At 39.2% G+C, this 27,843-nt stretch overlaps 1 protein-coding gene across 3 annotated transcripts in view; it reads right to left on the bottom strand.

Moving 5' to 3' along the window:
* Positions 1 to 27,843, bottom strand: part of PKP2 (plakophilin 2) — a 259,830-nt gene that overhangs the window by 17,686 nt on the left and 214,301 nt on the right. For all 3 annotated transcript variants that reach the window (XM_042992091.1, XM_042992092.1, XM_007090726.3), the window contains 4 exons: positions 22,080 to 22,257; positions 3,664 to 3,781; positions 2,632 to 2,796; positions 1,552 to 1,725 (listed from right to left, as the gene is read on the bottom strand). In XM_042992091.1, coding sequence (XP_042848025.1) covers positions 1,552 to 1,725; positions 2,632 to 2,796; positions 3,664 to 3,781; positions 22,080 to 22,257 — 635 coding nt within the window. The remainder of the gene's footprint in view (positions 1 to 1,551; positions 1,726 to 2,631; positions 2,797 to 3,663; positions 3,782 to 22,079; positions 22,258 to 27,843) is intronic.

Genomic DNA, 27,843 nt, shown 5'->3' on the forward strand with positions numbered 1-27,843 from the left:
CACAGGGGAGGGGCAGGCAGAGAGGGAGAGAGAGAACCTTAAGCAGGCTCCACACCCAGAAGAGAATCTGATACAAGGCTCGAGATCATGACCTGAGCCAAAATGAAGAGTCATGCTTAACTGAATGAGCCACCCAGGCACTCCTATTTGTGTTAAGAGAAATATTGGTTTTACTATTTCACAATTTTGTTCAAAACAGAGCAAGCTTCTCTGTAAACACATTAAAGAATGAACATGGTTTCTCAAGTAAAGAATAAATAATATTTTTGTTATCCAGAAGAGTATTCTTCTCTATGGGGATGGATAATTGGAAACTGGACATATTATGAACTATTATGGGGGAGAGGGGGGTTATTCTAATGATTTCATGACCAAGGCAAGGAATATAAGCTTAGTTCAAATAACTACATATTTATAGAATCCCTAACTATGAAGTAAGGTGTAAAATACATGGGGGAGGGAATGAGCTTTTACTGTTTTATATATTTTTGACTTTGCTGGTATAAAGTAAGCACATCAGGAAGAGAAGCAGCTCCTTATTCTGCAGTTGAGTTTTTGGGGCACAAAAGCACAGATGTCCTTTCCAACTCCATACCCAGTAGACATCTGTTGTTTTTGCCTGCCCAGCACTCATTCTTCCTTTTGGTGATGAGCCACTCCTTTAGCATTTCAGTCCATGTGATACAAGTGGCAGTGACCCCTGCCTGCTCTAACCCATCCCCTGAAATTCACATCTGGGCACACTACCGAGTCCTGGACAATCAGAACATCACAGGCTCCTAGCCACAGGTACTTCTTCAGAAATGGGCAAGTGAAACGTAGGTCTTGAGTTCCAAATGGAGTTATTGAGAAAATGGTAGTTTCTTTTCTGTGGGGACACTGGCCTGCATAAAAGGTAAGTCTGAAATCACTGGTGACCTTTGCTGCCATATGAGGAGAGCCTTTGAGAATAAAACCAAAAGAGCAAAGAGAACCCAGAGATAAAGTTATAATTACAATTGTTGGAGCACCTTACCCACCACCTTGGACTTTTCAGTTAAATGAGCCAAGAAATTACTCTTTTTTGCCCAGGCCAGTAGGTAGGATTCTGAGACTTGTAACTGAAAGAGCTCTAATATAAATATCTAGGAGTCTTTCACTCACAGCCTGACTTGGCTCTGTAGAAATGGAGGCTGAAAGTCCTAGAAAGCTGGAACTCTTGCTGGAAATTATAGAGAACTGTCTTAACCGAAGAGAGAAAAACTTTTGCTCTTACTTTACTACCTCATCTCTGAACCTGATGTAGGTATGTCCTACAGCGTCATTATTTTTTTTAATGTTTATTTATTTATTTTGAGAGACAGCAGTGGAGGGGTAGAGAGAGGAGAGAGAGAGAATCCCAAGCAGGCTCCGCACTGTCAGCATAGAGCCCGACACAGGGCTCAAACTCACGAACTGTGACATCATGACCTGAGCCGAAACCAAGAGTCCGATGCTTAACCAACTGAGCCACCCAGGTGCCCCAACAATGTCATTGTTTTTAAAAAGCAGAAAAACAGGAGCGATACTCACTGGTCCACTTCCTGCTGTGAGATTCTGCAGAGCTCCCAAAGACGCTTCCTGAGTGTAGTTTCGGACACTCTTGGCGATCAAGGACAGATACATTCTTATCACAATGGAATGCCACAGCCATTCTACACCCTTGGGGTTGCTCTTTTCTTCCGGCATTGGCATGTCCTGATATTGCTAACCACATACACAAGGAAATCCAGAATTAATGCCTTCGAGTCATTTCTACAATTCCACACCCAAACCAAGAGAGCAGAAATACCATCTAGTCTAGAGAGACTAATACTTCGCATAATAACAAGCGCCTGGTATGGAAACGAAAAGGCAAATAGGTATGATATCCAATCAGTTAACTTTGCGCTCACAATGACTGTTTCTCCTTAACAACATCCTGTAAACCTCCCAACTTCACATTTCATAGTGAAAGAGAATCTAAGAGAATTAAGCATAGGCTATTCTAGAATAGTTTTCAGGCTGCTGTTAAGCTAGAAGCTAAATTAGTCACAACCACCCTGGAGATAAGAAAAACAGGCCTCTTCCCCAAGTCTTGTGAAGTTGTCTGGGATAACATCAGGATTCTAAGCTTACCAGTTGCTCTCCAAGTTCACAAATACACACCACGATAGTCTGAGGAATAGGAGGGGTGACATTCTTCCAGTTTTCACAAAATGCCAGAATGCACAGTATTTCTTCGTATGGGTGTACTTTTAGGATATCCAGAGCCAAGCATCAGGGTCGCTATTAATATTAAGCAATTTCTACACCATTGACTATACTATATTAAGCTTATTTCCTAGCTTATAAAGCATACAGCAGTATGACATTGCGGTGAACAATGCAAATCTGCAGCCAGACTGCCCAGGACTGAATTCTATCCCCTCTACTAATTTCCTAAATTTTTCTGGGAAAATTCATTAACCGTTCGGTACTTCTGTTTCCTCATCAGTAAATGAGGATACCAACAATGCACACCTCGTAAGGTGGATGTAAGGATTAGAACAACTTAAAATAGTGCCTGAGATACACTAAGTACTCAGAAATACACACATACACACTTTGGCTTTCCAAGTCTTCCCAACATACCTCTTTTATTTTCCTGCTTCGACTGCCAAAACACCCAATACTTTTGTTGTTGTCGGCCTGGATAGTCCGATTTTGAATATAGATACTCTGGGAATATCTGTCTGGGAGCTCTGTCTCCAGCTGGTAGGAGAGGTTATGAAGAATGCACACACAGTTCTCTGTGGCCTGAGAAAAGAGGATGTGCATATTGACCATATAGACATAGATGCCCCTTTGCATGTATGCTATCACCTATCACAGGACTTACTAGGTTTTAGATCTTACACAGTTTACTGGATGCTGTAGGGTGTGCTTGGACTGTGGGGTTCCCTGGGTGCGGGGAGTGGAATGAGTATGGCTAGATCACGAACGGTCATGAGCACAATATTAGGACATAGAGGCTGAATTTCTTACAACCCCGGAGAGCCTTTCTAGTTCACTTTTAAGGGTGTGTTCAGAACGATTCTATATTTTAAGATACATAATTTAGTAGTCACATGGAGCTGGAAAACTGAAGCTATTGTTTACAGGACTGGTTAGGGGCTACTGCAGTGATCAGTATGAAAGATGCACAAACCAGGGCAACAGCAGCAGTATGAGGGAGGAATGGACAAACTGGAGGGCGTTTCTGAGGTGGAGTGCACATGGTTTGCTGCCTGGTGGATACGGGATGTGAGGAAGGAAGGTAGTTGGAGATTACTCAGATTTCTGCTTTCATTTGGTGGATGGTGATAATTGTTAAGAAGGATTATTCAGAGAAGGAGCAAGTTTGGGAGTAAGAGAAGAGATGAATTTAAGTTCATTGCTGCACATGTAGCACAGGCCTCCATTCAAATATCTACACAGAGTTGTTAAATGGCTAATTGTAAATTTGGGTCTGGAAAGTAGAGGGAAAAATGGGGTTAGGCAGATTTTAATATTTCTAAGCATGGATGGGATATCTTAAGCTTAGCAAATGAGTTAATGCCAAATAGCTACTTCCAGAATACTCTGAAGAGTCTTAGTAAGACAAAGTAGGTAAATCAAATGCAAGATATTTAATGCGTGAATCACCTTGTCATCTGGCTGGTAATCTGCAATGGTTCCTCTAACATAATGAACCAGCGAGTCGATCAGTCCATCACACCTTCTCATCACTTTCCTCCCATCAGGGCCTGCTGAGCTCATGTTTCTACCAGGAAAAACAAACAACCAACCATAAGACTTAAGCTGTGTATCTAATAGGCCTTTATTTCAAAGCTTTATTTGATTGATGCTTCTTCCACGTGTCTGGAAAACTGACAAATATGTAGAAGTGTGGCAGACACTTCCTGGGGTCAATTAATTATCAATTTCTCAATGGTTTTTAAATCTGGACACAACTTCTAACTATATTCATATAACATGTTGTCGCGTCAATAAAAGCTTTCTGTCTACTTCACTCTAAGCACCAAGGTCATAGCATCATTTACTTAATCTGCAATCCATCTCTGAGAGGATAGATATGAGGCAAACATTTTGCAAGTAAAAGAACAAATGGTACATCAGACACAGTATAGTAGATGTCCAAGTCCCAACCTGTTCCGTGTCTTAACTCTAAGTAACTTAAAGTTACTTAAATTCTCTGGGCCTCAATTTCCACATTTATAAAGACATGATGTTGGACTATATTATTTTGGGGTTTTGTAGATTTCAGTATAAACAATTACTGACAAATATCAACTCAGATGTTCTAAAATGTGATGATTTAATAGCTAAAATGGCAGACAGATGTGACAAAAGTGTAAAGTTCCACAGTTAAGACCTAAGTCAAGAGCATGACCTATAAATATCTTTGTACTTAGTCTATTTCTAATTTTGCTAGGTCATGACATCTTTCTATAAACAGTAACTACATCTACAAGTGGAGATTGCTTCCTTATAGAGAACTGAAACGTATCAAATACAGCAAAGTAATTTATTTGGAGATCATATTTCAAATTCAGATCACGTTTATACTCTAGTATTATTATTACTATGTTCCTCTGGGTTAAGGTTTTCTTCTTAGCATAGCAATTAAAAAAGTTGAATTCCCCACAGTGTTAACACTTCTGTCAACAAAAATGGCACAAGAGCAGCATCTTCACATTCTTTGAATTTTGAGAATCACCCTTTGGCTAACTTTAATTGCTAAGAACTAGTCCTATAAAATTTATCAGACTCGTTCTTTTTACTGGCAGGTAGAACATTCAAAGGATATTCAAAAGTTTTTATTTACAATGTCGCTGTCATTCTGAACATCAAAAGAATTACAATTCTGAGAACTTCTGAGTTATTCTTCATCTTTAAAATAATAGGTTATGGGGTGCCTGCATGGCTTTCAGTTGGTTGAGCAACTGGCTCTTGGTTTTGGTTCAGGTTATGATCTCATGGCTTTGTTGATTCCTGCATCGGGCTCTGTGCTGGCAGTGCAAAGCCTACTTGGGATTCTGTCTCCCGCTCTCTCTGCCCCTCCCCTCAAAATAAATAAACTTAGGGGCGCCTGGGTGGCTCAGTCGGTTAAGTGTCCGACTTTGGCTCAGGTCATGATCCAACAGTTTGTGAGTTCGAGCCCCATGTCGGGCTCTGTGCTGACAGCTCAGAGCCTGGAGCCTGCTTCGGATTCTGTGCTTCCCTCTCTCTCTGCCTCTCCCCGACTTGTGCTCTGTCTCGGTCTCTCTCAAAAATAAATAAAATGTAAAAAAAAAAAAAAAAAATTTCTTTTTAAATAAAAAAATAATAAACTTAAAAAATAAAATAACATATTGCACCAAGTGATTTCAAAAGCCTTTCTGCCCCCAAATACTGCTTTCAATACATACAAAGAACAAATGTGCCCAGCATTGTGTTAAGAACTAGTGGGAACAAGAAAGCACACACAGCATTGTATCCTGCTCCCGCGAAGACCACATCTATAGGATGAAATCAATGATACAAGACTGCTTTTAACCCACAAAAATGCAAGTTCATGATTCAACCTAACAGTCGAGGAGAGAATGGTTGCTGGATCAATACAATGAATTTTTTTTTATATGGAATTTATTGTCAGTTTCCATACAACACCCAGTGCTCATCCCAAAAGATGCCCTCTTCAATGCCCAACACCAATCCTCCCCTCCCTCCCACCCCCCATCAACCCTCAGTTTGTTCTCAGTTTTTAAGAGTCTCTTATGCTTTGGCTCTCTCCCACTCTAACCTCTTTTTTTTTTTTTCCCCTTCCCGTCCCCCATGGGTTTCTGTTAAGTTTCTCAGGATCCACATAAGAGTGAAAACATATGGTATCTTTCTCTGTATGGCTTATTTCACTTAGCATCACACTCTCCAGTTCCATCCACGTTGCTACCAAGGGCCATATTTCATTCTTTCTCATCGCCACGTAGTACTCCATTGTGTATATAAACCACAATTTCTTTATCCATTCATCAGTTGATGGACATTTAGGCTCTTTTCATAATTTGGCTATTGTTGAGAGTGCTGCTATAAACATTGGGGTACAAGTGCCCCTATGCATCAGTACTCCTGTATCCCTTGGGTAAATTCCTAGCAGTGCTATTGCTGGGTCATAGGGTAGGTCTATTTTTAATTTTCTGAGGAACCTCCACACTGTTTTCCAGAGCGGCTGCACCAATTTGCATTCCCACCAACAGTGCAAGAGGGTTCCCGTTTCTCCACATCCTCTCCAGCATCTATAGTCTCCTGATTTGTTCATTTTGGCCACTCTGACTGGCATGAGGTGATATCTGAGTGTGGTTTTGATTTGTATTTCCCTGATGAGGAGCAATGTTGAGCATCTTTTCATGTGCCTGCTGGCCAGCTGGATGTCTTCTTTAGAGAAGTGTCTATTCTACAATGAATTTTTAACTTTAACAAAATCCCTTCTGTGACTCTGGTTTTCATTTGATTATTCTAATTACAGATTCACCTCTTTATTCTCTTTATTTACTTTTTACTGTACCATTGAAAAAAGAACACTCATGGGTTCATAAACTGTAAATCAAACCATTTTTACTGTAGGTTTTTCCCAAGAAATGATCATTTGAACCAAGATCCTGTATCCACTCTTTGAAGAAGCTTGACAGAAACTGAAAAAGCATCTTTTCCAGTCATCTCATCTTATACCTGGAGAAACTGAGGTCCACAGAGTTTAAGTTACTTTTCTTGATGATAGCACAGTAGTGGTAACGTCAGGATAGGAGAGCTGTTCTTTATTTTCCAGAATAGAGCACGCCTCGTCTAACATTTATTCACTCTGCCATTTGGTTAGCAAACACCATATGTCCCCCAACTCTGAGACAATGCTATCACGTGTTTGAAAGCTTCCCTTTGACCTTTGCAACCTCTGGCTTGGAGAAATGGCAGTAGTCTAAAATTGCTTTGACAAATCAAAAGATTTCTCACTAGCTGAACCCACTATATACCTTGCAGATGGGTGGCTTAACTTCGTTCAACTTCAAAGTGTTTACTGTGGGTGAGAATGGTAATTCAAATTGGCAGGACTGCCAGTTCACACGCATGAACTGCTGTCTTGCAGTTTGGTATTATCCAGACTCTGCTTGCTTGAAATGGGACTTATCAGGATTTTCTGGCAGTTGATACCTTTGTTGACAGAAAGTGCATGGAACCCCACTGCTTCAGTCATTTGCTCCTGCATATCAAAAATAGTTCCTACCTTACTTAACCACCCAGAAATATGAACGATAAGGGTGGATTATTTTATAGCGCTATATCCATGAATAGAAGTCACTAGTCAGAAAGGAATTTGCTATTGCACCACTCTGAAAAGAAGCAGTAATTACTAAAATGATATATCTATTTTAAAGTACTAAAATAGTTCTTTCAATAGCTAGTATTTAAGCTTGTGGGAATCAGAGAATTAAACCGTGATGATCTTAGGCAGAATGGAAGCTTTTAAAATGTATCTCCTGAATCCTAAGAAATATTTCCTTACATGTAGCCCAATGGAAGTTTAATATGAAAAAAATCCCAAAGTTATAAATGGAACAATATCAAGCATCAGTATGTCAAAACAAAAATCCTACTGAAAAGTAAGAGAATGAGCAAACACATGACTCATTAAAAATTGATTATCAGAGTTACCAATGAATATATTAGAAATGCTTAATTTAGTGTCTATGGTGTTAACTCAATTAAATGATGCATTTACTTCCTCTGGTATAATCTAGCCAAAGTCTTAGTAAGTATGTGGGCAACTTCCAGGAAGCTGAAACCTCATGCTGTTGGTACACTGAAATTTAAAAACCAGGTCCTTAGGGGCACCTGAGTGGCTCCGTCGGTTAAGCGTCTGACTTCGGCTCAGGTCATGATCTCATGGTTTGTGAGTTCCAGCCCCACATCAGGCTCTATGCTGTCAGCTCAGAGCCTGGAGCCTGCTTTGGATTCTGTGTGTCCTCTCTCTCTGCCCCTCCCCCACTCACGCTGTGTCTCTGTCTCACAAAGACAAATAAATGTTAAAAAATTTTAAAAGAAAAATAAATAAAAAAAAATAAAAACCAGGTCCTTGGAGTGGGGGTTGGAGGCAGGTGGCCAGGGCCTCAGAAGAAGGAATATAAACTCATTGCACCAAGGCAGGGAATATAAACACAGTGACCAAGGCAGGGCTGTTTTGGTGCTCTTCACCTTCACTGAGTCAGACTGGGAGGACACCAGTTTCATCGGTTGCTTGTGATCTTTATACACAAGAAGGTATTGGGGCGTCTGGGTGGCTCAGTCGGTTAAGCGTCTGACTTCGGCTCAGGTCATGATCTTGTGGTCTGTGAGTTTGAGCCCCGCGTCGGGCTCTGTGCTGACAGCTCGGAGCCTGCAGCCTGCTTCGGATTCTGTGTCTTCCTCTTTCTCTGACCCTCCCCCATTCATGCTCTCTCTCTGTCTCAAAAATAAATAAACGTTTAAAAAAAAAAAAAGGTAATACCTTAATACGCAAGGTATTAAAAAGAGTTTTTCTGGTAATGTGACCTGTAATAGGTGGGGAAAAAATAGAATCTGAACCCTCTGTACATCTCTGAACAAAACCTCACATATTTAGGAGGATTCGGGCGTTTTATCCAAAAGCGAATCAGCGATTCGTGACTCTGTCTGCGACCACTTATCTCCCACATTCCTGAGTGTCACAATGAAAAGAAGAAAAGAAAACCAAACACCCTGGACCTCACTAGAATTAAAAGAAGAATGGTATATCCTTGTTAAGATTAATGACAGGGTGACTAAACCTTCAATTCATAGGTGAACCAAAGAATGGACAAAGTCAAATGATAAAAATAACTGCAATTTAGTGTGTGTGACAGAGTAGGCATTATATAAATATTATGATCTGTAATTTTCATAAAATTCCCCCAAATCACAGCATGCTAAAATCTCATTTGGAATCCTGACCTGTGACTCCTGTTGAAAATCAGAATTATCTGCTTCTAGTAGGATTTTTATTGGCCCTTCCATCAACAATTATCTGTGTGTGGCTGCTTGTAGGCAGGCATGCTGTTACAACCAGTCTGCCAGCACTGAAAGAAAGTTTGTTACAACACAGAATGTTCAAAGCTCACTGTGTGGTGCATGGCCAACTAGCTAGGGGAAATGAACACGGTATGTTAACTATACTGAAATTAAAATTAAAAAAAAAATAAAGTGAAAGGCTATAATTGTTTACCAGATAGGAGAACGACAGATAATAATATGGTTAAAGTCAATCTTTTTTTTTTTTTTTTTAATTTATTAGAGCGAGAGCGCGAGTGCGTGTCTGCACATGTGTGCACACAAGTAGGGGAGGGGTAGAGAGAGAAGGAGAGAAAGAAAATCCCAAGCAGGCTCTGCAGTGCAGAACCTGATGCGGGGCTTGAACTCACAAACCAAGAGATCATGGCCTGAACCCAAGTCAGCCTCTTAACGACTGAGCCACCCAGATGCCCCAAAGTGAATCTTTTTAAGATACTTCACCAACAAGTAATTCTAAGAGGCAGAGATTTTTTTAAAATATTTTAAAAATATTTACTTACTTTTGGGGCAGGGAGAGGGCAGAGAAAGGAGACACAGAATCTGAAGCAGGCTCCAACTCACGGACCGTGAGATCATGACCTGAGCCAAAGACAGACACTTAACTATGTCACCCAAGCCCCCCCCCCCATTTTTTTTTTAAATGGGGCAATGTTTACTGATTATAGGTGTGGTTTTCTACTAACACACAGTTTACATGTGTATCACATGCAAGACCTACTGCCTATGGGACCAGTCTTCAAGGTATAACCAAGCATACTGAAATAGTGATCACCTCAATGGTTTAAAAAATACTATGGCTACATCTTCACATTCACCAACAATTGTGGGATTTCTAATGTTATGTATCAGAAATTGTGCAGTAAGGCCTCAGTCCCCTAAGTGCTTGGTCAGAGTCCATTCTAAGACCCAACAGGCACTTGATAAGAGATTGGTGGATAAGGAGGCGTCCTTCTTCCTCTTGTTATTTGAGATTTAGGTCTGGGCTTTTGTTTATCTCTCAGCTGATATATATCAAACAGTTGGGCCTTGTCTGTGATTAACCCAGAGAAAGCAGCAGAGGCAGTCTGTTATTGCACAGAACAAAAGGGGAGCCTCATTTGAGCTGGCAGAGGGACAAAAACTCTTTGCCAAGAGAAGGGCTTGTCTGTTACCCTGAAGTCAACATCAGTTCCTGAAGGTATCTGCAAACATCAGCCAAAGTCAACTGTTTGGTCTGCAAACAGAAGGATCATTGGGAAGTAGAACAAAGCTCTCCCACCTACATATCTTGTTCCTTCCAGGACAAGGAACATTAACCGAACAAAGATATGTCAGCATCTATTATACATCAAGAAACCAGAAGGTAGAGGAGGAGAAAATCTGTCCTCAAAAATCCTTTAGTTTTGCTTTCCTGTATTTTTCAGGTCCTCCAAAAGTATTCTGAATAGTCAATGCAACCAGTAATAATCTGGTTGGCAGGTTAATAGTCATTTCTTTTGGATTTAGCTGGCTGTTCAAGATAAAATGCCAAATTACATTTCAAATCAATTATCAAGAGCAAACTCATTTTTAAAATATGCCCAGAAGCCACTGGAACTTGGGTAGACACTCTTGACACCTAAGGGAGACATCTGGGTACCAGACTAAGATTGATAAAGTTGCTTAAGTCCTAGCGAAAATCATATGATGCTCAGATAGTCTGTACCTCCAAGACAGCCATAGACTTTAACCACAGGATAGCAACAAAGTCATCAGCTGCTTTATCCAAATACATCAACCTGCTCATTTTTTTCTTAAATAATGATGAATCACAAAATTTTTAATAGTAATTCTGACTATGATAAGAGTTTCTCTGACAAAGAGAAATGTCATATAATTATTGAGAAGTACAATTTTTAATCTGGGCCTATCTGCTAAGGGCATGGATAGAACAGGAGAAAATTGAGTCTGAAGAACTGAGACCTTTTCAAGGATTGTCATTGTGCTGTTTGACAATTCTAATGTGACATATACTCTTAAGAGCACTGGGCTGAGGGAGATCAGAGAGGGATGAAAACATGGCTGTATTTGCTTGGTTTGATGTTTGATTTGTTTGCTTTACTATCTTACTGATGAGAGATTTCAATTTTTTTTTAAATGTTTTTATTTATTTTTGAAGGAGAGAGACAGAGCATGAGTGGGGGAGGAACAGAGAGAGAGGGAGACACAGAATCCGAAGCGGGCTCCAGGCTCTGAGCTGTCAGCACAGAGCCTGATGCAGGGCTCGAACCTATGAACTGTGAGATCATGACCTGAGCTGAAGTCGGACGCTTAACTGACTGAGCCACCCAGGCGCCCCACTGATGAGAGATTTCAAACTGATGATCTGAAATCTCCAAGATTTAGCTTATAAAACATTTTTTAAAATCCAGATTTTATATGCCCATTTATTTTTTAAACGTTTACTTTTGAGAGAGAGAGTGTGTGAGTGGAGGCGGGGCAGAGGGAGAGGGAGAAAGAATTCCAAATAGGCCCCATGCTGTCAGCACAAAGCCTGATGCAGGGCTTGAACCCACGAACTGTGAGATCACAACCTGAGCCAAAATCAAGAGTCAGATGCTCAATTGACTGAGCTACCCAGGAAGCTCTTATATATCCATTTAAATACAACTTACACCTTTTAAATTTATGTGAAGAGATATTTACAAAATAATTTAATCCGTTAAACTACACATTTGTTTCTATGTTATTGGTGACCAAGAATTCCTGTCCCCCAAGAATTCTGATTCTTCCAGCTGGACTAAAAATCAAATTGACATGACACATATTTAGAGGAGAAAATCAAATAGCGTATTTACAGAGAATCTACACAGTCATGGAAATTCCAAAGAATTTTGCCTGAAGTATATGAGGCAAAATGAAGTATATGAGTCATTCTGAACTAAGAAGAAGTGGGTAGGGGTCTGGGACTTCAGAGGAATATAATTTACAGGGCAGTAAGAGCAGATGTTTGGTAATTAGATGTTTGTCCTGCCATACAGATGGGTCAGATAAAATTTATCTCTGCTAATAACGCTTATTTTGGAAAGACCCCTAATTTAGGGTATTCTATGTAGTTAACAAAGGGGCAAAATTTTCTCTAGAGCCCACAGGATCTTGATTGCCTTCAGCTCAAAATAATCTTCATGTCAAGGTGGGCCCTCTTAGGGTGGTCTATCCTTGACCCCCACAATATCTGAAATGTACCACATATAAAATGTAATTATAACTGATAGTATAACATTGCTGTAAATATTGCCAATTCAATTACATATGGTGTACAGGAGTAAATGTTGTCACCCCAAGGAATGCCTCTTTGACATATTATTTTAAGCTGGTTATTTTTAAGAAGCAGCAAACACAGGAGAAGGTCTGCAAACCAAGTGGAAGTTACACTTTTGTAAGAGACATTTACATTTGTAAGGGAAATCTCCATTTGTGAAGGTGTCTCCTAGCTATATTGGCAAGTGGGGGAAGACTCTAAATCTCTAAAAAATTATCAATGGAGAAAGCATGAACTTAAAACTGCCTAACAGCCTTATTCTTGTTTACTGTGGTTTGCCTGGTAACTTCCCTGACTCCCACCCCCAACGTCTTCTTTGTCTCTGACTGAAGATGATATTTAAGGTGATGGCTTTAGGCATTTTGGGGAGTTACTCAGTTTTCTTGGGTTTCTCCCATGTATATAGGAGATATACATTTTATTAAGCTTTTGTTTGACTTTCTCCTGCTAGTCTGTCTCAAGTCAATTTGATTGTTAGACCAGCCAGAAGAATCTTGAAGGGCACAGAAAAAACTTTCCTCTCTATCAACAGACTTCAATGTTGCTTATGTTTACATATCAAATGTGAAGAATTTAAATAATTAACCAAATACATGTGTTTGAAGTTGATGATTCAATTGTCTTTATATTTCTGGAAAAACCACTCTGTAGGTTGAATTATGTGAATACTTCTATCAAGTTTTGGTATTGTTTACACTATCTTCTAGCTTTATATTAAATTATTTTCCAGAAATAAAGAACTACATTTAAATTACAATTTTAAAAAGTAGTTCTGACTTGCTTTGGATCTATATTCTCACACACAAAAAAACTTATTTGATAATCAGGGAAACGAGACCCTAGTTTAAGTAATCTTAATTATTTAAATAATCATCTAGCATTATGCACACAGCTAGACCAAATAAATCCTTTTCTGTCATGAATATTCAGAATAAGGGATGAATGAGCACAAATAAATAGAATGAAAATATATAATTAAGGAAATGCAGATTCAAAAAAGTTCTGAAGTTTGATATCTAGATATGTGTAAAATGAAATTCAGTAACACCATATTTTTTAATACTCAACAAGATAGATATATTTGAATATATTAAAATTTTACAGAGACATTCTTTTTCCAGAGAGTAGGTGTACTGATATTCAGTACAGCACCCCCTCCCACCCCATGACATTACTCTCAACCCTGTGGCTAATTAGGACACAAGACTGATAAGTACAGCTTTTCTTTTTAAGGTAATTTGCTTTCTCTGACCACTCAAATCCACCCCGGTTAGATTTACAGTAATAAGTGACAATGGAAGTTTCTTTTAAGACAGTTATAGATTTTAGTTTATATAATTATATTATACATTCATCAAAACACATTTGCTATACTATGATGTGGAGAAAATGAAGTTTGAGTAATTTGCAAGGGAAATGTGGTAACCATTTGCTTCTCTAACTGACATCTATGGGCACAAAATACAAGAATAAGAAAAATCATCCTAAACAAAAAGGCAAAATTCTAGGGTGGTCTTCAATTATGGTGATAAGATTAATATGACTATATTGAAAAATGACACAGACGAACCAGTAACAGAATGAGGAGTTGAAGATGGAGAGGGACATTCAAACACCTACTCATCCTTTAAAAGCTCCTTCAGGGGCGCCTGGGTGGCTCAGTCGGTTAAGGCGCCGACTTCAGCTCAGGTCATGATCTCGCGGTCCATGAGTTCAAGCCCCGCGTCGGGATCTGTGCTGACAGCTCAGAGCCTGGAGCCTGTTTCAGATTCTGTGTCTCCCTCTCTCTGACCCTCCCCCGTTCATGCTCTGTCTCTCTCTGTCTCAAAAATAAACAAACGTTTAAAAAAAATAAAAAATAAATAAAAGCTCCTTCAATGTAACTTTCCAGTTAACTTTTTCCAACCTTCAGGCAACTCAATGCCTTGGTCTTTCATACCTTTTACACTTCTTATCAAATGGACTGTGACTTTTCTCTTCAGGTGCCTGTCTCTCCTACTAAACCTGGAGTTCCTCCAGGGCAAAGACAGATCTCATCTCCCTTTGAAATTTCAGAAATTTAAAGAGTGCTTTGAATATAGCAGGCATTCAAGGAATAAATACAATGTTGGGTAAGAGGAAAGATAGACTAAGTGGTAAAATACCAAGAAAGCTGGACTAGTTTCCTTTCTCAAATTTCTGATAACGGGTTCTGTACTTGTGGGAGAATCACTGTCCACTTAATTTCTTCAAGAATGAAGAAGGAGACTACTAGCAGAGGCTGCCTAGACATGTTTGTGTTTGGCCCGAAGTGTCTTCCAGAAGTTTGAATCTCACTGCTCTTGGAACAAGCATTTTTCCCGCCATTCTCTAGTCTGACAGTTTCTGCCATTCCACATGGTCTTACTCCTGTCCACAAGAAGTCCAATCTGAAGTCTGGAGGCATTCTAATTTCTGACCTCTAAGTTATTTCCACCCCTTCTCCTTTAAGAGAACAAAGACCGAGGAAAGAGGGGGAAAGAAATGAAAGGAAGGAAGGAGGGGAAGATAGAAGCCAGGAGAATAATATGGAGGAACAGAGAACAGTGGTAAATCTTTGGTAGAAATTTCAAACCTCCCCTGATAATAACCATTGGTTTTATTTGTCACATCCAAAGGTTTTCCAAAAGTGTGTGAATTAGGGAGGTGGAACATACAGATTTGACAGCCATGTCACATCAATTGCTAAGAAGTTACCCATATTAATTGGAAAGCAGGGGCTCATCACAATGAGTGTGCTTGTAGGAGAGGTGTTAAATCAAAGAAGGCAGCTAATGCTTTTTGGTAAATTTATAATTCTATGATTGTCACATAAGTCTTTTGGAATCTGAAATTCCTGGCAGAGTGTATCCTACTGATTGCAATGAATTATCAAATATTTTAACTGTTACACTTCTCACTCTAAATAAATAAAAATAATTTGAAAAAAATTTTCTCCATTCAAAAAAAAAAAAAAAAAAAAAAAAAGAAATGCTGAAGCTTTGGAATACCTTCCAAGAAAACAAAGGAATTGTTTCTTCTTTGAAAAGGGATGTGTATAGAAAAAAAATATGCTTGTACCCTAACTATCCACATTTTGATGGTAATTAACAGAAATTCAGATCTGGTGGTGTGCTGGTAAATGTTTATTTAACAACTAACTTTCTAGGGGCAAGGGAGTTGGGAGACCTCTGACTTGCAGCATTTGCCAGTTTCTACGGTATAAATACTCCCAGTGGCTGATTTCAAGTTACCAACATGAGGTCACTGCCTATGGAGTTAAGAGATGCTGACGATCGCTTTTGCTGGCTCTAGCACAAGGTAGAGGGTACAATTTTATGTTTCCTCTCCTACCTTGGATTTTACTACTCTTAGGCTTGCATAATATTGTTTAAGAAACCTAAAGAAAGTGCTACGTCCCATGGAAAATGCTGCTGCAAGCAGATGTTAATCCTGTACGTAAGAGATCTGACACCTGACAAGTATGCTGTACCTGACAGTCTCTCTGAATGATAAACTCTGCAGGTGCTCCTGTGTGAATGCAATCTCGCTGAGGCAGCTCCAGGTGGACAGGGCCACTGCCACAATTTCATCAACAAAGCAAGTGACTCATTCTATGCCATTGCTATATGCAGACCAAGGGAAGTCCTTCTCAAAACTGATCTCAGTGTCAAGTTAGTAAAGGGACAAAGTCACTGGTGCATGCAGTTTTTCTCCTAAGTAGATTGAAAAAATTTAGCTAGGCTAACCTGAGTCAACCATAATGCCAAGGATACTGCTCATGTGGCCAATTCATTTTTGGCTCTTATACTCTCTGGGGGACAGAATACCTCAAATAAACTTGTAGCAATTAAGATATTTGCTAACATTTATGACCTTCTTATTCAGCTTAGATTCACACTTGTTAGAACCAGTCAACACCTGTCTTAAAATCTTTTTTAGAGAAGCTGTGGTCAAAAATAAGCAACTGCTCAGCAGACACTTCTATTGTCATGGAAACTGAGGCTATTTGATTGCAGGTTCCCTAGAGGTCTTCTCTTACATTCTGCGCATTTGTCCTAGCACAGGTCCTAGAGGCTTTTATACTCACAGTGACAACATCTACCCTGATTTGCCTACAATGCCATCTCCTCTCATGGAAATTTCTCTCATTTCTTAGGCTTCATCCTTTGTACCTTCTCTGTTTATATGAAACGCAGTGTAGAGTTCCACTTGCACAGAACTTCTAAAACAAAAACAAGGAGACACGGATACAGTACTTTAAGACTTGAATGTGACTTTAAATTGGCCTACCTACCCTGTGAGGTTACAAGACTGTGAAGGGCAGACGTTTTATCCACATGAGCACAGTCTGTAGAAATGTGACAAACATTAATGTATTCATTTATAAATGTATTTGGCTTTGGAGACAGCCTTCCTGGATCTGAATTCCAGCTTTGTCTCTTACCAGTTACATGACATTGGGGAAAATTCATTAATCTAAGCCCCTCATCTACAAGATAGAGAAAGCTTACTTTACAAGGATTTGTAAGTTTAAGAATACACTGAGAAAATCCTCATAAAGCATTCAGAATAGTTTCTAGAACATAATACACAATAAATGTCAGTTATTATTATTGTAAATTAGATATACAGGTGAAATAAGAACAGATACTTAAGCATATAATATGGCATTCAATTTTGTAGATTTTTTGCTATATTCTGCTTCTGAAAGTAGTTCAAATCAGTGGTTTGGATTGGTTTTGCAAACACTGTTTGAAATGGTTTCATACTGATGGGAGTGTATTCAGCTATCACATCTTCTGGAAAATGTGTGTGAACCAGGGCACTGCTACACTCTGACCATGCAAATCTTTTATTCTTCATTGATAAGGGGAAACTACACAAAGAAATTTGTTACTCACGTTTTTATCTTTGTATTATTCACCTTCTCAATACACCCTTCCCATTGATATTATAATTCTTCTTCACACAGAACTCATATTTCTATCCTCCCATACTAGCTAATCTTGCTTACAGAAGAAAAAAATTAACTCCTTAAGATGACCTTCAAGGCCCCCACAATCTGGCCTTAGCCTATGTTTCCATCTTCTGTTTGATCACTTCCCATCACAAATTTGATACTGTTGCCAGACTTGATTATTCACTCAGTTCATCATTTTTTCATTTGCTCATTCATTTATTTTTTTAATTCAAATACTTTATATTTGCTTACTATATGTCAGAAACTTTGCTAGGTGTCAAGGATTAAAGATAAACAGAATGTGTAGACATGTTTGCATTTGTAGAGAAATGAGCTCAACCTGCAAAAGAAGAGGAAGCAGAGAGAAGATAGAAATTTAAAAAAAGGGTGAGGGGCACCCGGGTGGGGGGCCCAGTCCATCAAGTGTCTAACTCTTTTTTTTTTTCAACGTTTTTTATTTATTTTTTTTGGGGGGGACAGAGAGAGACAGAGCATGAACGGGGGAGGGGCAGAGAGAGAGGGAGACACAGAATCGGAAACAGGCTCCAGGCTCCGAGCCATCAGCCCAGAGCCTGACGCGGGGCTCGAACTCACGGACCGCGAGATCGTGACCTGGCTCAAGTCGGACGCTTAACCGACTGCGCCATCCAGGCGCCCCTAGTGTCTAACTCTTGATCTCGGGTCAGGTCATGATCTCTTGGTTCATAAGATCCAGTCCCACGTTGGGCTGAGTGCTGGCAGAGGAGCCTGCTTGGGATTATTTCCCTGTCTCTGCCCCTCCCCCATTCATTCTCCCTTCCCCCCACCCCCCAAATAAATAAACTTAAAAAAAAAAAACAAAAAACAGAGTGAGTCCCAGGGATGCTGAATTTCTGTCCTAGTCCTTGAGGTCATGGTTCCTCGTGTACTTCCTTCACTTTCACAAGTGACTGTCAACATATCACCCACATGAGCCAATGAATCCTTATTTGGCTTGAGTGAGTTTGAGTTGAGTATCTGTCATTTTGAGTTGAAAAAGTCCGGATACATCTGCCACTTTAAGAACTCTGATGTACACAGCCAGGCAAGGGGAGCTACAGAGAAATTTTGAGATGCAAAATGTTTTTAATTTTTTGAGTGTTTATTTTTATTTATTTTGAGAGAGAGAGAGGGAGGGAAGGAGGGGAGAGAATGTTAGCAAGGCAGGGGCAGAGAAAGAGAGAGAGAGAGATAATGAATCCCAAGCAGGCTTCATGGTCAGTGCAGAGCCCGATGTGGGGCTCGAGCCCACAAACTGTGAGATCATAACCTGAGCCAAAATCAAGACTCGGATGCTTAGCCGACTGGGCCACCCAGCTGTCTCCAAAATGTTTTTATTTTTATTTACTTTATTTATTTTTCCCCCAAAATGTTTTCAAGTAGAACAAAATGTGTTATTAGATCAAAAGTGCAATAAAAAAGCAGTTCTAGTGAACTGTACAGAAGGACAGATTCAAACAGATCATATAGGCACCTCTTCTGCTGTTCAAGAATTTAGTCCTTAGTCCTTAGAGAATTTCTGACTATTGAAATAATCCACCAAGGCCTAGTTCATTTGGCACCCCTTCTATAGTGTCTTTCAGATCCCAGTCAGCTGGCATGAATTGTCCTTTGTTCTGCATTCCTGCAGCACCTCACTTGTACTTCTGATACCATGGCATCAGAATCACCAGGAGGGCTTGTCAAAACGAGATTGCTGGGCCCCACCCTGAGAGTTTCTGATTCATAAGGTCTGGGTGGGACCCAGGTGATGCAGATGCTAATGCTCCAGGGGCCCACTGCTCTAATAAATACATTTCACTGTAGCTGTGTTCTAGTGCTTTTACTCATCTGCATTCCCTACTACGTTAAAAATCCCCAAAAGATTTTCTTATTCATCTTTGTAAAATTCTCAGTAGCTAACATAATTCTTACACAAAACTGGTATTTGATATGCATTACTGTGTGATTAACTTTGGAGATTAAACATTTTACCATGATAAATTCTCTCAGTTACCATCTAGATTCCCTCAAAAATGAACTGTAACTAGAGAAAATAACAAAAGGCAGAATATGTCCTGACCTCTCATGGGCTGTCTAATTTTGATTACATCTTCTGATTTCTTTTAATCCTTGCACATAAAGAACAATGATTATTTTCAAATACAAGAAAGCTTGAGATGCATGATTTTAAAGAAGTTAAAACTAGCATTTTTCTTTCTCCTGCATGTGTTTCTATTTTCTCTTGATTTAGCTGGCATCTGACAGCCCAAAGGAGAAAACAACTCAAGCATTTTTTTCATCCCACTATTTAGAAATGCGGCTCAAACTAACTTCTTTAGTGGCTGTTCTTATGGTAAAACATTCTGTTCCTTTAGGCTTTGTTGTCTTACAGCTATTTAAAAACACCTAGGAATAAATTTGACCAACTAGGTAAAAGACCTGTATACTAACAATGATAAGACATTGATTAAAAACAAACTGAATGGGGTGCCTGGGTGGCGCAGTCGGTTAAGCGTCCGACTTCAGCCAGGTCACGATCTCGCGGTCCGTGAGTTCGAGCCCCGCGTCAGGCTCTGGGATGATGGCTCGGAGCCTGGAGCCTGTTTCCGATTCTGTGTCTCCCTCTCTCTCTGCCCCTCCCCCGTTCATGCTCTGTCTCTCTCTGTCCCAAAAATAAAAAAATAAAAAATGTTGAAAAAAAAAAAAAATTAAAAAAAAAAAAAAGTTTATATCTTAAAAAAAAAAAAAAAAAAAAACAACAAACTGAAGACACAAATAAATGAAAAGATACACCATACTCAGGAATTGGTAGAATTAACATTGTTAAAATGTCCATTCTACCCAAGGCGATCTACAAATTCAATGCAATTCCTAGCAAATTTTCAATGGCATTTTTCACAGAAATAGAACAAACAATTCTACAAATTGTATGGAATCACATAAGATCCCAAACAGCCAAAGAAATCTTGAGAAGGAAGAACAAATCTGGAGGCATCGCACTCCCTGATTTCAAACTATGTTACAAAGCTGTATTAATCAAAATAGCATGTGGTACTGGCATAAAAAAAGACACATAAGTCATTGGAACAGAATAAAGAGTCCAAAAATAAACTTGAGCATATACAGTCAATTCATTTGCAACAAAGAAGTCAAGAATACTTGGGGAAAGTGGTGAAAGGAGAAAGGAAAGAGAAAAGGAAAGATAGATTCAGAAGAACTGAAGAGACATTTTTCTAAAGAAGACAGAGATGGCCAATAGGCACATGAAAAAATGCTCGTTACTAATCACCAAGGAAATGCAAATCAAAATGACATATCACCTCACACCTATTAGAATAGCTATCATCAAAAAGATAAGAAATAACAAGTGTTGGTGAGGATATGGAGAAGAGGCAAACCTTGTGCTGTGCCTGTGGAATGTAAGTTGGCACAACCAATACGGAAAACATTATGGAGGTTCCTCAAAAAATTAAACACAGAGCTACCATATGATCTAGCAATTTCACTTCTGAGTATTTATCCAAAGAAAATGAAAACACTAACTTGAAAAGACATATGCACTCCCATGTTCACTGAAGCATTATTCATAATAGCCAAGAAATGGAAACAATCTGAGTATCTACTGACGAATGGATAAGAAAATCTGGTATATATACACGTGGAATATTATTCAGCAACAATAAAGAATGAAATATCTCCCCTGGCAACATCATGGATGGACTGTGAGAGCCTTATGCTAAGTGAAATAAGTCAGAGAAAGATAAATACTGTATGATCTCACTTATAAATGGAATCTAAAAGAAACAAAACAAAAACAAAAACGAAGCTCATAGGGGCTGGCTCAGTCAGAACATCTTGGGGTTGTAAGTTCAAGCCCCATGTTGGGCATAGAGATTACTTTTAAAACAACACAAATAAGCTGATACAGAGTACAGATTGGTGGGGTTTCCAGAGGCGGGGGGGAGGGGGGGGGAGGGGTGCAAAGTGGGTATATGTGGAAAAGTTACAAACTTCCAGTTATAAAATAAGTAAGTCCAAAGAAAACCATAATGGAAATAAATTTTCATATGCCATAAATAAATAAACAAACATATAAATAGGTCAGTCAGTCCTAGAGATGTAACATACAGCATGGCAACTATAGTTAATAATACTACATATTTGAAAGTTGCTAAGAGAAAAAAATCATAAAAGTTCTCATCACAAGGAAAAAGAATTTTGTGACTATGTATGGTGATGAACATTAGACTTATTCTGGTGACCGTCTGTAAAATATACAAATATCTAATCATTACTTTGTACATCTAAAACAAATACAATTATGCTTTAATAAAATATAACAGAAACACTAGGTTTACAATTATTTTTTTAACCACATCATTAAGTTAGATTTTAATGAATTAAAAATAGCATGGAGCCTGCCTTAAACCCTGGGAGATAGGGAAGGCCAGTCTGCACTTCTGGGTATTCAGGTTAGATCTCTGTTTTATTGGAACTGACATCCTCGCTCTTGTGAACTAATGTGGGTAGCTTCTGGAATCAAACATGCCTAGAAACAACATTCTGTTCTTACTTTACCTCTCTCATTGTCTCTACATTGTGCTTCTTATATTTAGAGTGATCTTTATAATTCTTATAGGACCTCTAGGTAGTGGGGTAGAGTTTTAGAAAATCTGGATGTAGTATATAAGGTACACAGAGGAAAGACCTGTAGAGTGGCATTACCTTAAGCATCCTGTGACGTTGTAAAATATATCAAAATCGAGCAAACCGTTTGCTTTGGGGTAGTCTCCTTCTGGCCAACCAGAGAAGGGGATGATGATATTCTCAGTCAGGATGAGCAAGGCTTCTGTTATCATGAGATTCTTGAGTTTGTCATTAGATGACAAATTCCACAGCAAACCTAGAAAAACAAAGAGTACTATCAAAACAGGGATGGGTCAAATAACTGCTGAAAAGAGGAGTTACAGCCAGCACTCCTAGGGCTGTGGCTAGGTATTGGAGGGGGGTGGGGTGGGAGTGAGAGAGCCCCTTTCCCAACCAAAAGACTTGGGTTAGAGTTCTTTAGATGGCAATGAAACTGATCCATAATCAGCAGGGGTGGGGTGGGGGGAATTATGATATAAAATTATGCAGGTTTAAATTAATCAGGAATGATAATGGAAGCTAGAAATCCTTAAACATTTATTGCCATTTCTCTTAAATGATCCTACCGTTAAGCTGACCTCACATACATAATAAATTCTGGTCTCACCAACATGAAGGCCCGAAATGACCCTACTGCAATAAAGACTTCAATGTTTTTATTGTTATTTATTTAATTTTGTAAAAAAATATTTTATTTTTTTTTTTAAGTTATCCCTACAACCTACGTGGGGCTTGAAATGCACAACCATGAGATCAAGAATTGAATACTCTACCGACAGAGCCAGATAGGAGTATCCCAAGATTTCAATGTTTTTTGTTGTTGTTGTTTTTAAATGTTTATTTATTTTTGCAGGAGAGACAGAGCATGAGCAGGGGAGGGGCAGAGAGAGAGGGAGACACAGAATCTGAAATGGGCTCAAGGCTCTGAGCCGTCATCCCAGAGCCTGATGTGGGGCCTGAACTCACAAACCGCAAGATCATGACCTGAGCCAAAGTCAGATGCTTACCCAAATGAGCCACCCAGGCGCCCCAAGACGTCAATGTTTTTAATGTTTACTTATTTTGAGAGAGAGAGAGAGAGAGCAAGAGAGCAGGGGAGGGGCAGGAAGAGAGGGAGAGAGAGAATACCAAGCATGTTCTGCTGTCAGCGCAGAGCCTGATGCGGGGCTCCAACTCACAAACCACGAGGTCAGGACCCGAGCCAAAATAAAGAGTTGGATGCTTAATAGACTGAGCCACCCAGGTGCCCTAAGACCTCAATGTTTTTAAAGGGTCATATAAAGGGAATGTCTCTCTCTGCCTCCTGCTCCCCACTACCTGAAACTTCCACCTGATATTTGCCTCCCAGTAACAGCACGGATGGCCTACAGAGCCTTTGCTTATACCCATGCCTATCACCAGTAGGCTGATCAACATCGCCAATTAATATTTATTAAATCCTACCCAATGACAGACTTTATGTCCTCCTGGAATTTACACTGGCTACCTCATGTATTTCTTATATTATAGTTTGGTAGTGAAGGAGATACAAGAGTATTTTTAACTTATCTACCAACATGTATGGCCTAAACATTGGTCTAAGGCTGGTACCACATTTACTTATTGAACTTTCCCTTTCCTCTCGAAACTTCTCCCCTTAACCCACCATTAAAGAAAAAGGCCATACAAGCCAACTCAGAAAGAAATTAAGATAATAGAATACTGTACTTTCCAGGGCATTTGTGAGACAGAGCCTGAGGCTGGGTAGTCAGAGAGGATACAAAGTGGCACATCCATTTAGGATTGGTTTTTCTTACAAATTTGGCATTCAAATACTTCTGATTCAGGGGAAGGAGGGCATACCTCCTGCTTGCTATTCCAGTGACTCCCAGCAGGTGTCAAGTTGCATTGCCTTCTTTCATACCTCAGCAAATGACTAACTCCCTGGCATCCAGGAAGGCAGAGAGAGGAGGTAGAAAGAGATGGGAATCTTCATTTTCTTCCCTACTCACTCCGCCATTGCCCAGTCAGTAATTCTCACTTTTAAAATGTACTCTTTCGTCTGCAAATGAGAGAGAGGAAGCACAGGTATACAGGACAGTCTACCTTATGAAACAAGGAAAGGTGCTTTTGGTTTTTTTGGCTGAATTACGTGGTGATATCACCTCCCCTGATTTAATGACTGAAATAATTGTACAGGTAAAGGTTGATAATTATTCAACCATAGTTCTATTTGGACCACCATTTAGAACACTCTAGGCCAGATGCAGCCTTTTGACCTTAATCAGTTTTACTTAATCAGTTTCTGAAACAACAATTTCTGAAACCAAATTTCCACTGCAGCCTACACAGAGCTACAGTCAGATGGGGCGACACTGGGTCTAGTGTTTTCTGAGGGCTAGCATTCTGGCTCAGGAGGAGGTCTTTTCCTGGTCAAACTAGCATTGGGGACTAGTCAGGAGCAGTAGCAGTGTCCCTGGGCCACAGATTTTGCAACACAATGACTTCATTCCTCCCACTTCATCTTGAGGGGCTCTGGATGGGGGAGTGACAGAATAAAATTCCAAGGGTTGTTGAAAACAACTTAGAGGCAGGTCTAAGGTGGAGTTGTGGTTTCTAAGCTACTAAAGAAAGTTAAAAAGAAAAGAGAGAGAGAGAAAAAAAAAAAAAGCTTCCTGCTTTAAATAAGCAAACAAATTAATAGTCCCTGCCTGCCAGAGGCTTAAAAATGTGAAGCATGATGCCATTTCCTCTTTTAAAAAAGGACCACACAGGGCACTCAAAGGAAAAGTATAATTTACAATAAAAACCAGAAGAGGATTAATCTGAACAAAGGGAGTGGAATTTTCCTCCAACAGTCAACGTCCTTTATAACTTGGTATCCAGTATTATTTCTATGAAAGTATCTGGTTTGGGAGTTTTAGTATAATTTTTAAATTTTTAATGTAGGGTATTATATAGAAATGTCATGCCTGCCAAGTTTTTGTATGGTACAAAGCTAGGAAGGAACTTTTCACTAGAGATTCAGGATTAAACAGTTATACATTCTCCCAACATGTACATACAACATCAATAAATGACCAATTACAAATTGGGAAAATACAAATGACAATTTGAGACAAGGGGTTAATATCCTTAATATATAGAGTTCTTAAATATCATTAAAAATTCAATTGCTAGTAGAAAAATTAACCCAAGCTAAAAAATATTAGAATCTAATACACATAGGAATACATTTTCTCTAGTAACTAAACAATGTAAATTTAATAGCTAGGTATCATTTTTTGTGACTATATGAAGGCAAAACCAGAACTAATGAGTGGAAATTCTAGGGAAGGAGATTCTGGCTCAATGAAAATGTAAACTTCTAAGAGAGCTTTGAAGGAAACAGAAAGATCTGCTGTAAGATCCAGCTCTATCGCTAAGACTGCTAAAAATGAGCTCCTCCTTTATCAAAATAATGACAAGCGGTTTTATCCCAAAGCTAGAGTGTTAGACTAGACTAGCAGTTTCCAAATAAACCGAGCGGCATATCAGAATGACATATTCTTGGGCCACATTCCAAATTTATTAGCCAGAATCTCAGAATGGATTTTAGTAATTTGTATTTTAAAAATGATTCTTGGGGCCTTTGGCTGACCCATTAGGTAGAGCACGCAATTCCTGATCTCAGGGTTGTGCACTCGAGCCCCACACTGAGCATAGAGAGGACTTGAAAAAAAAATTATTCCCATTTCTCGCATTGGGTAATGAATGGACTAAAGGACCCTTAATACATATTCATTTCAATGACTAGATTCTAGATGACCCGATATAACATTAGGGTTTAGGTTTTCATTGGTCTCACCTTTAACTTCCAGTCAATTTATTCATAGTGCCTAAATTTCTATTATTAAGTTCTTTGTTGCAGGTGATAAGCCTGTAATTTTCTATCTCTAAGCTCTCATTCTAGCCAAAAAGAAAGAAGTGGATTCTGGTAAGGGATATACTTTGAATAATTAGCAATTATAAAAGAGATAAGAATAACTGCGTTCTCCAGAAATGTATTGCCAACTGTGATTTTTGCAAAAAACAGCTAATTTTAGTAGAAGGATCTTATAAGATATTAAAATCTGTGTTTTATTAATATTGCCTTCTAGGAATAGAAATAGAGTTATTTAACAAACTCTGCATGACAATGAGGTAGCAAAAATTACATATATTATAATTAAATGAATCCCTATTATCAGTACAGAAGGAGAAGAGGAGCAGGAGGAGGAAGACTGGTTCATTTTAATCTTATTTTTCAAAGTGATCACAGACCAGGAGGAATTTTTTTTTTTTAATAATTTCCCTTGCATGGATATACTTCTTTCACCTAAGTTTTGTAAGCCTTCCCTGAAATATCACACTATTGCAAAGGCCATTTAGTCTAAGTTATATACAAACCCAAGATAACTTGTTGCACGTTACAAGTGCAGAATAAAATAATATACAATTATTTTTAAAAGGTGCATAACGAGTATCTTATAGCAAAATGTTTTTGCTACTTTATTAAAATATAGCAAGCCAATGAAATATTTCCAAAAAACATGCAGAGGTCAATATGCATTTTTAACAAATTTTATTGCCAATCATCCTGACTCTTCCTTATGCAACATGAAAAGAGGCACAAGAATCTCCTGCTTCATTCTTACCAAGTCAGAGTCCTACTCACTCCTGCAAATGCTCATTACTCAGTGACCTTGGCGATGAGCCTCTGAGACCAGTATGTACTGTTCTCATTTCAATTAAAGTACACTAACAGGCTCACTTGGTAAGGAAGGGGGAACAATCTCATAGAGGGAACGTCTTTGATCCTTAAGTATTTTCATCTGAAAAGGGAAGAGCTTCCCTCCTAGGCTGGTACTGAAAATGCCAGGAAGGTCAGTGAGTTGACGTTCTCTCCCAGCAGAACAAAGCGCTGATGCCTTTTTTATGCATATATAGAAATCGGATGGTTAATTTTTTTTATAGCTTGGCCAGGAAAATCAGGGTCTTATCTGAAAACAAACCTGATCCTTTTATTTCTCTTAATCGAGATATTCCCAGATCATGAATCTCTTTTTTTATATTCAATCAGCCACAGATGTTGAACAACTTAGAGGAGTAGCAAAGTTGTTATTGCGGTAAACACACAGGCATGAAATAAGTGGCATCCTAATATTAAAGGATGCAAAAGTAGTTCAGAGATGCCCCTTCTTTCAAAACCCCACTGAGGGGGATGAAGTATGGAAGGATGGCATCTGAAAATCCTTCAGAGGAAAAGACAGCTATTGAAGGGTGAGGAGGGTTCACCAGGTGGTCAAGGTGTGGAAAAGGATTTTAGTCCAAGACAACAGCAGAGACAAAGATACCAAGACAGAAAAGAGACACAGACAGACCAGCAAATCCTTTAGGATTTCAGAACCTGGGCTGGGAGGGTATGAGAGGAGACATTGCTGCCAGTGGCCACCAGGCTCAGATCATAAAATCTTTGTGTGGCATACTGCACAGTATAGACTGTATCTTAGAGGTAATGGGGAGCACAATGGGACCATATTTTCATATCAGCAAGAAATCACTAGGAGCAGAGTAGTGGACAGACTGGGAATGTGCAGAACTGAATCAGTGGGCAGGTAAGAGGCTACTGCAATAGTAGACCAGAGAGGTGAAGAGGACTTAACCAAGTCAGTGGCAAGTGGAGACAGAGGAAGGGTCAGAGAGGAGTGAAGGAGAGCTCTCTGATAGGAGATCCTAAAAGACAAGTCTTTTCCCAAAGAAGTGTAAAAATGAATCACTCTCTGCCTCCAAAGAGGGAGGTGAGAGCCACTTTCATACAGCAAGACACCCAGATAGAGCTGGG

Source organism: Panthera tigris, chromosome B4, assembly GCF_018350195.1.
Source record: "Panthera tigris isolate Pti1 chromosome B4, P.tigris_Pti1_mat1.1, whole genome shotgun sequence".
Lineage (NCBI taxonomy): Eukaryota > Metazoa > Chordata > Mammalia > Carnivora > Felidae > Panthera > Panthera tigris.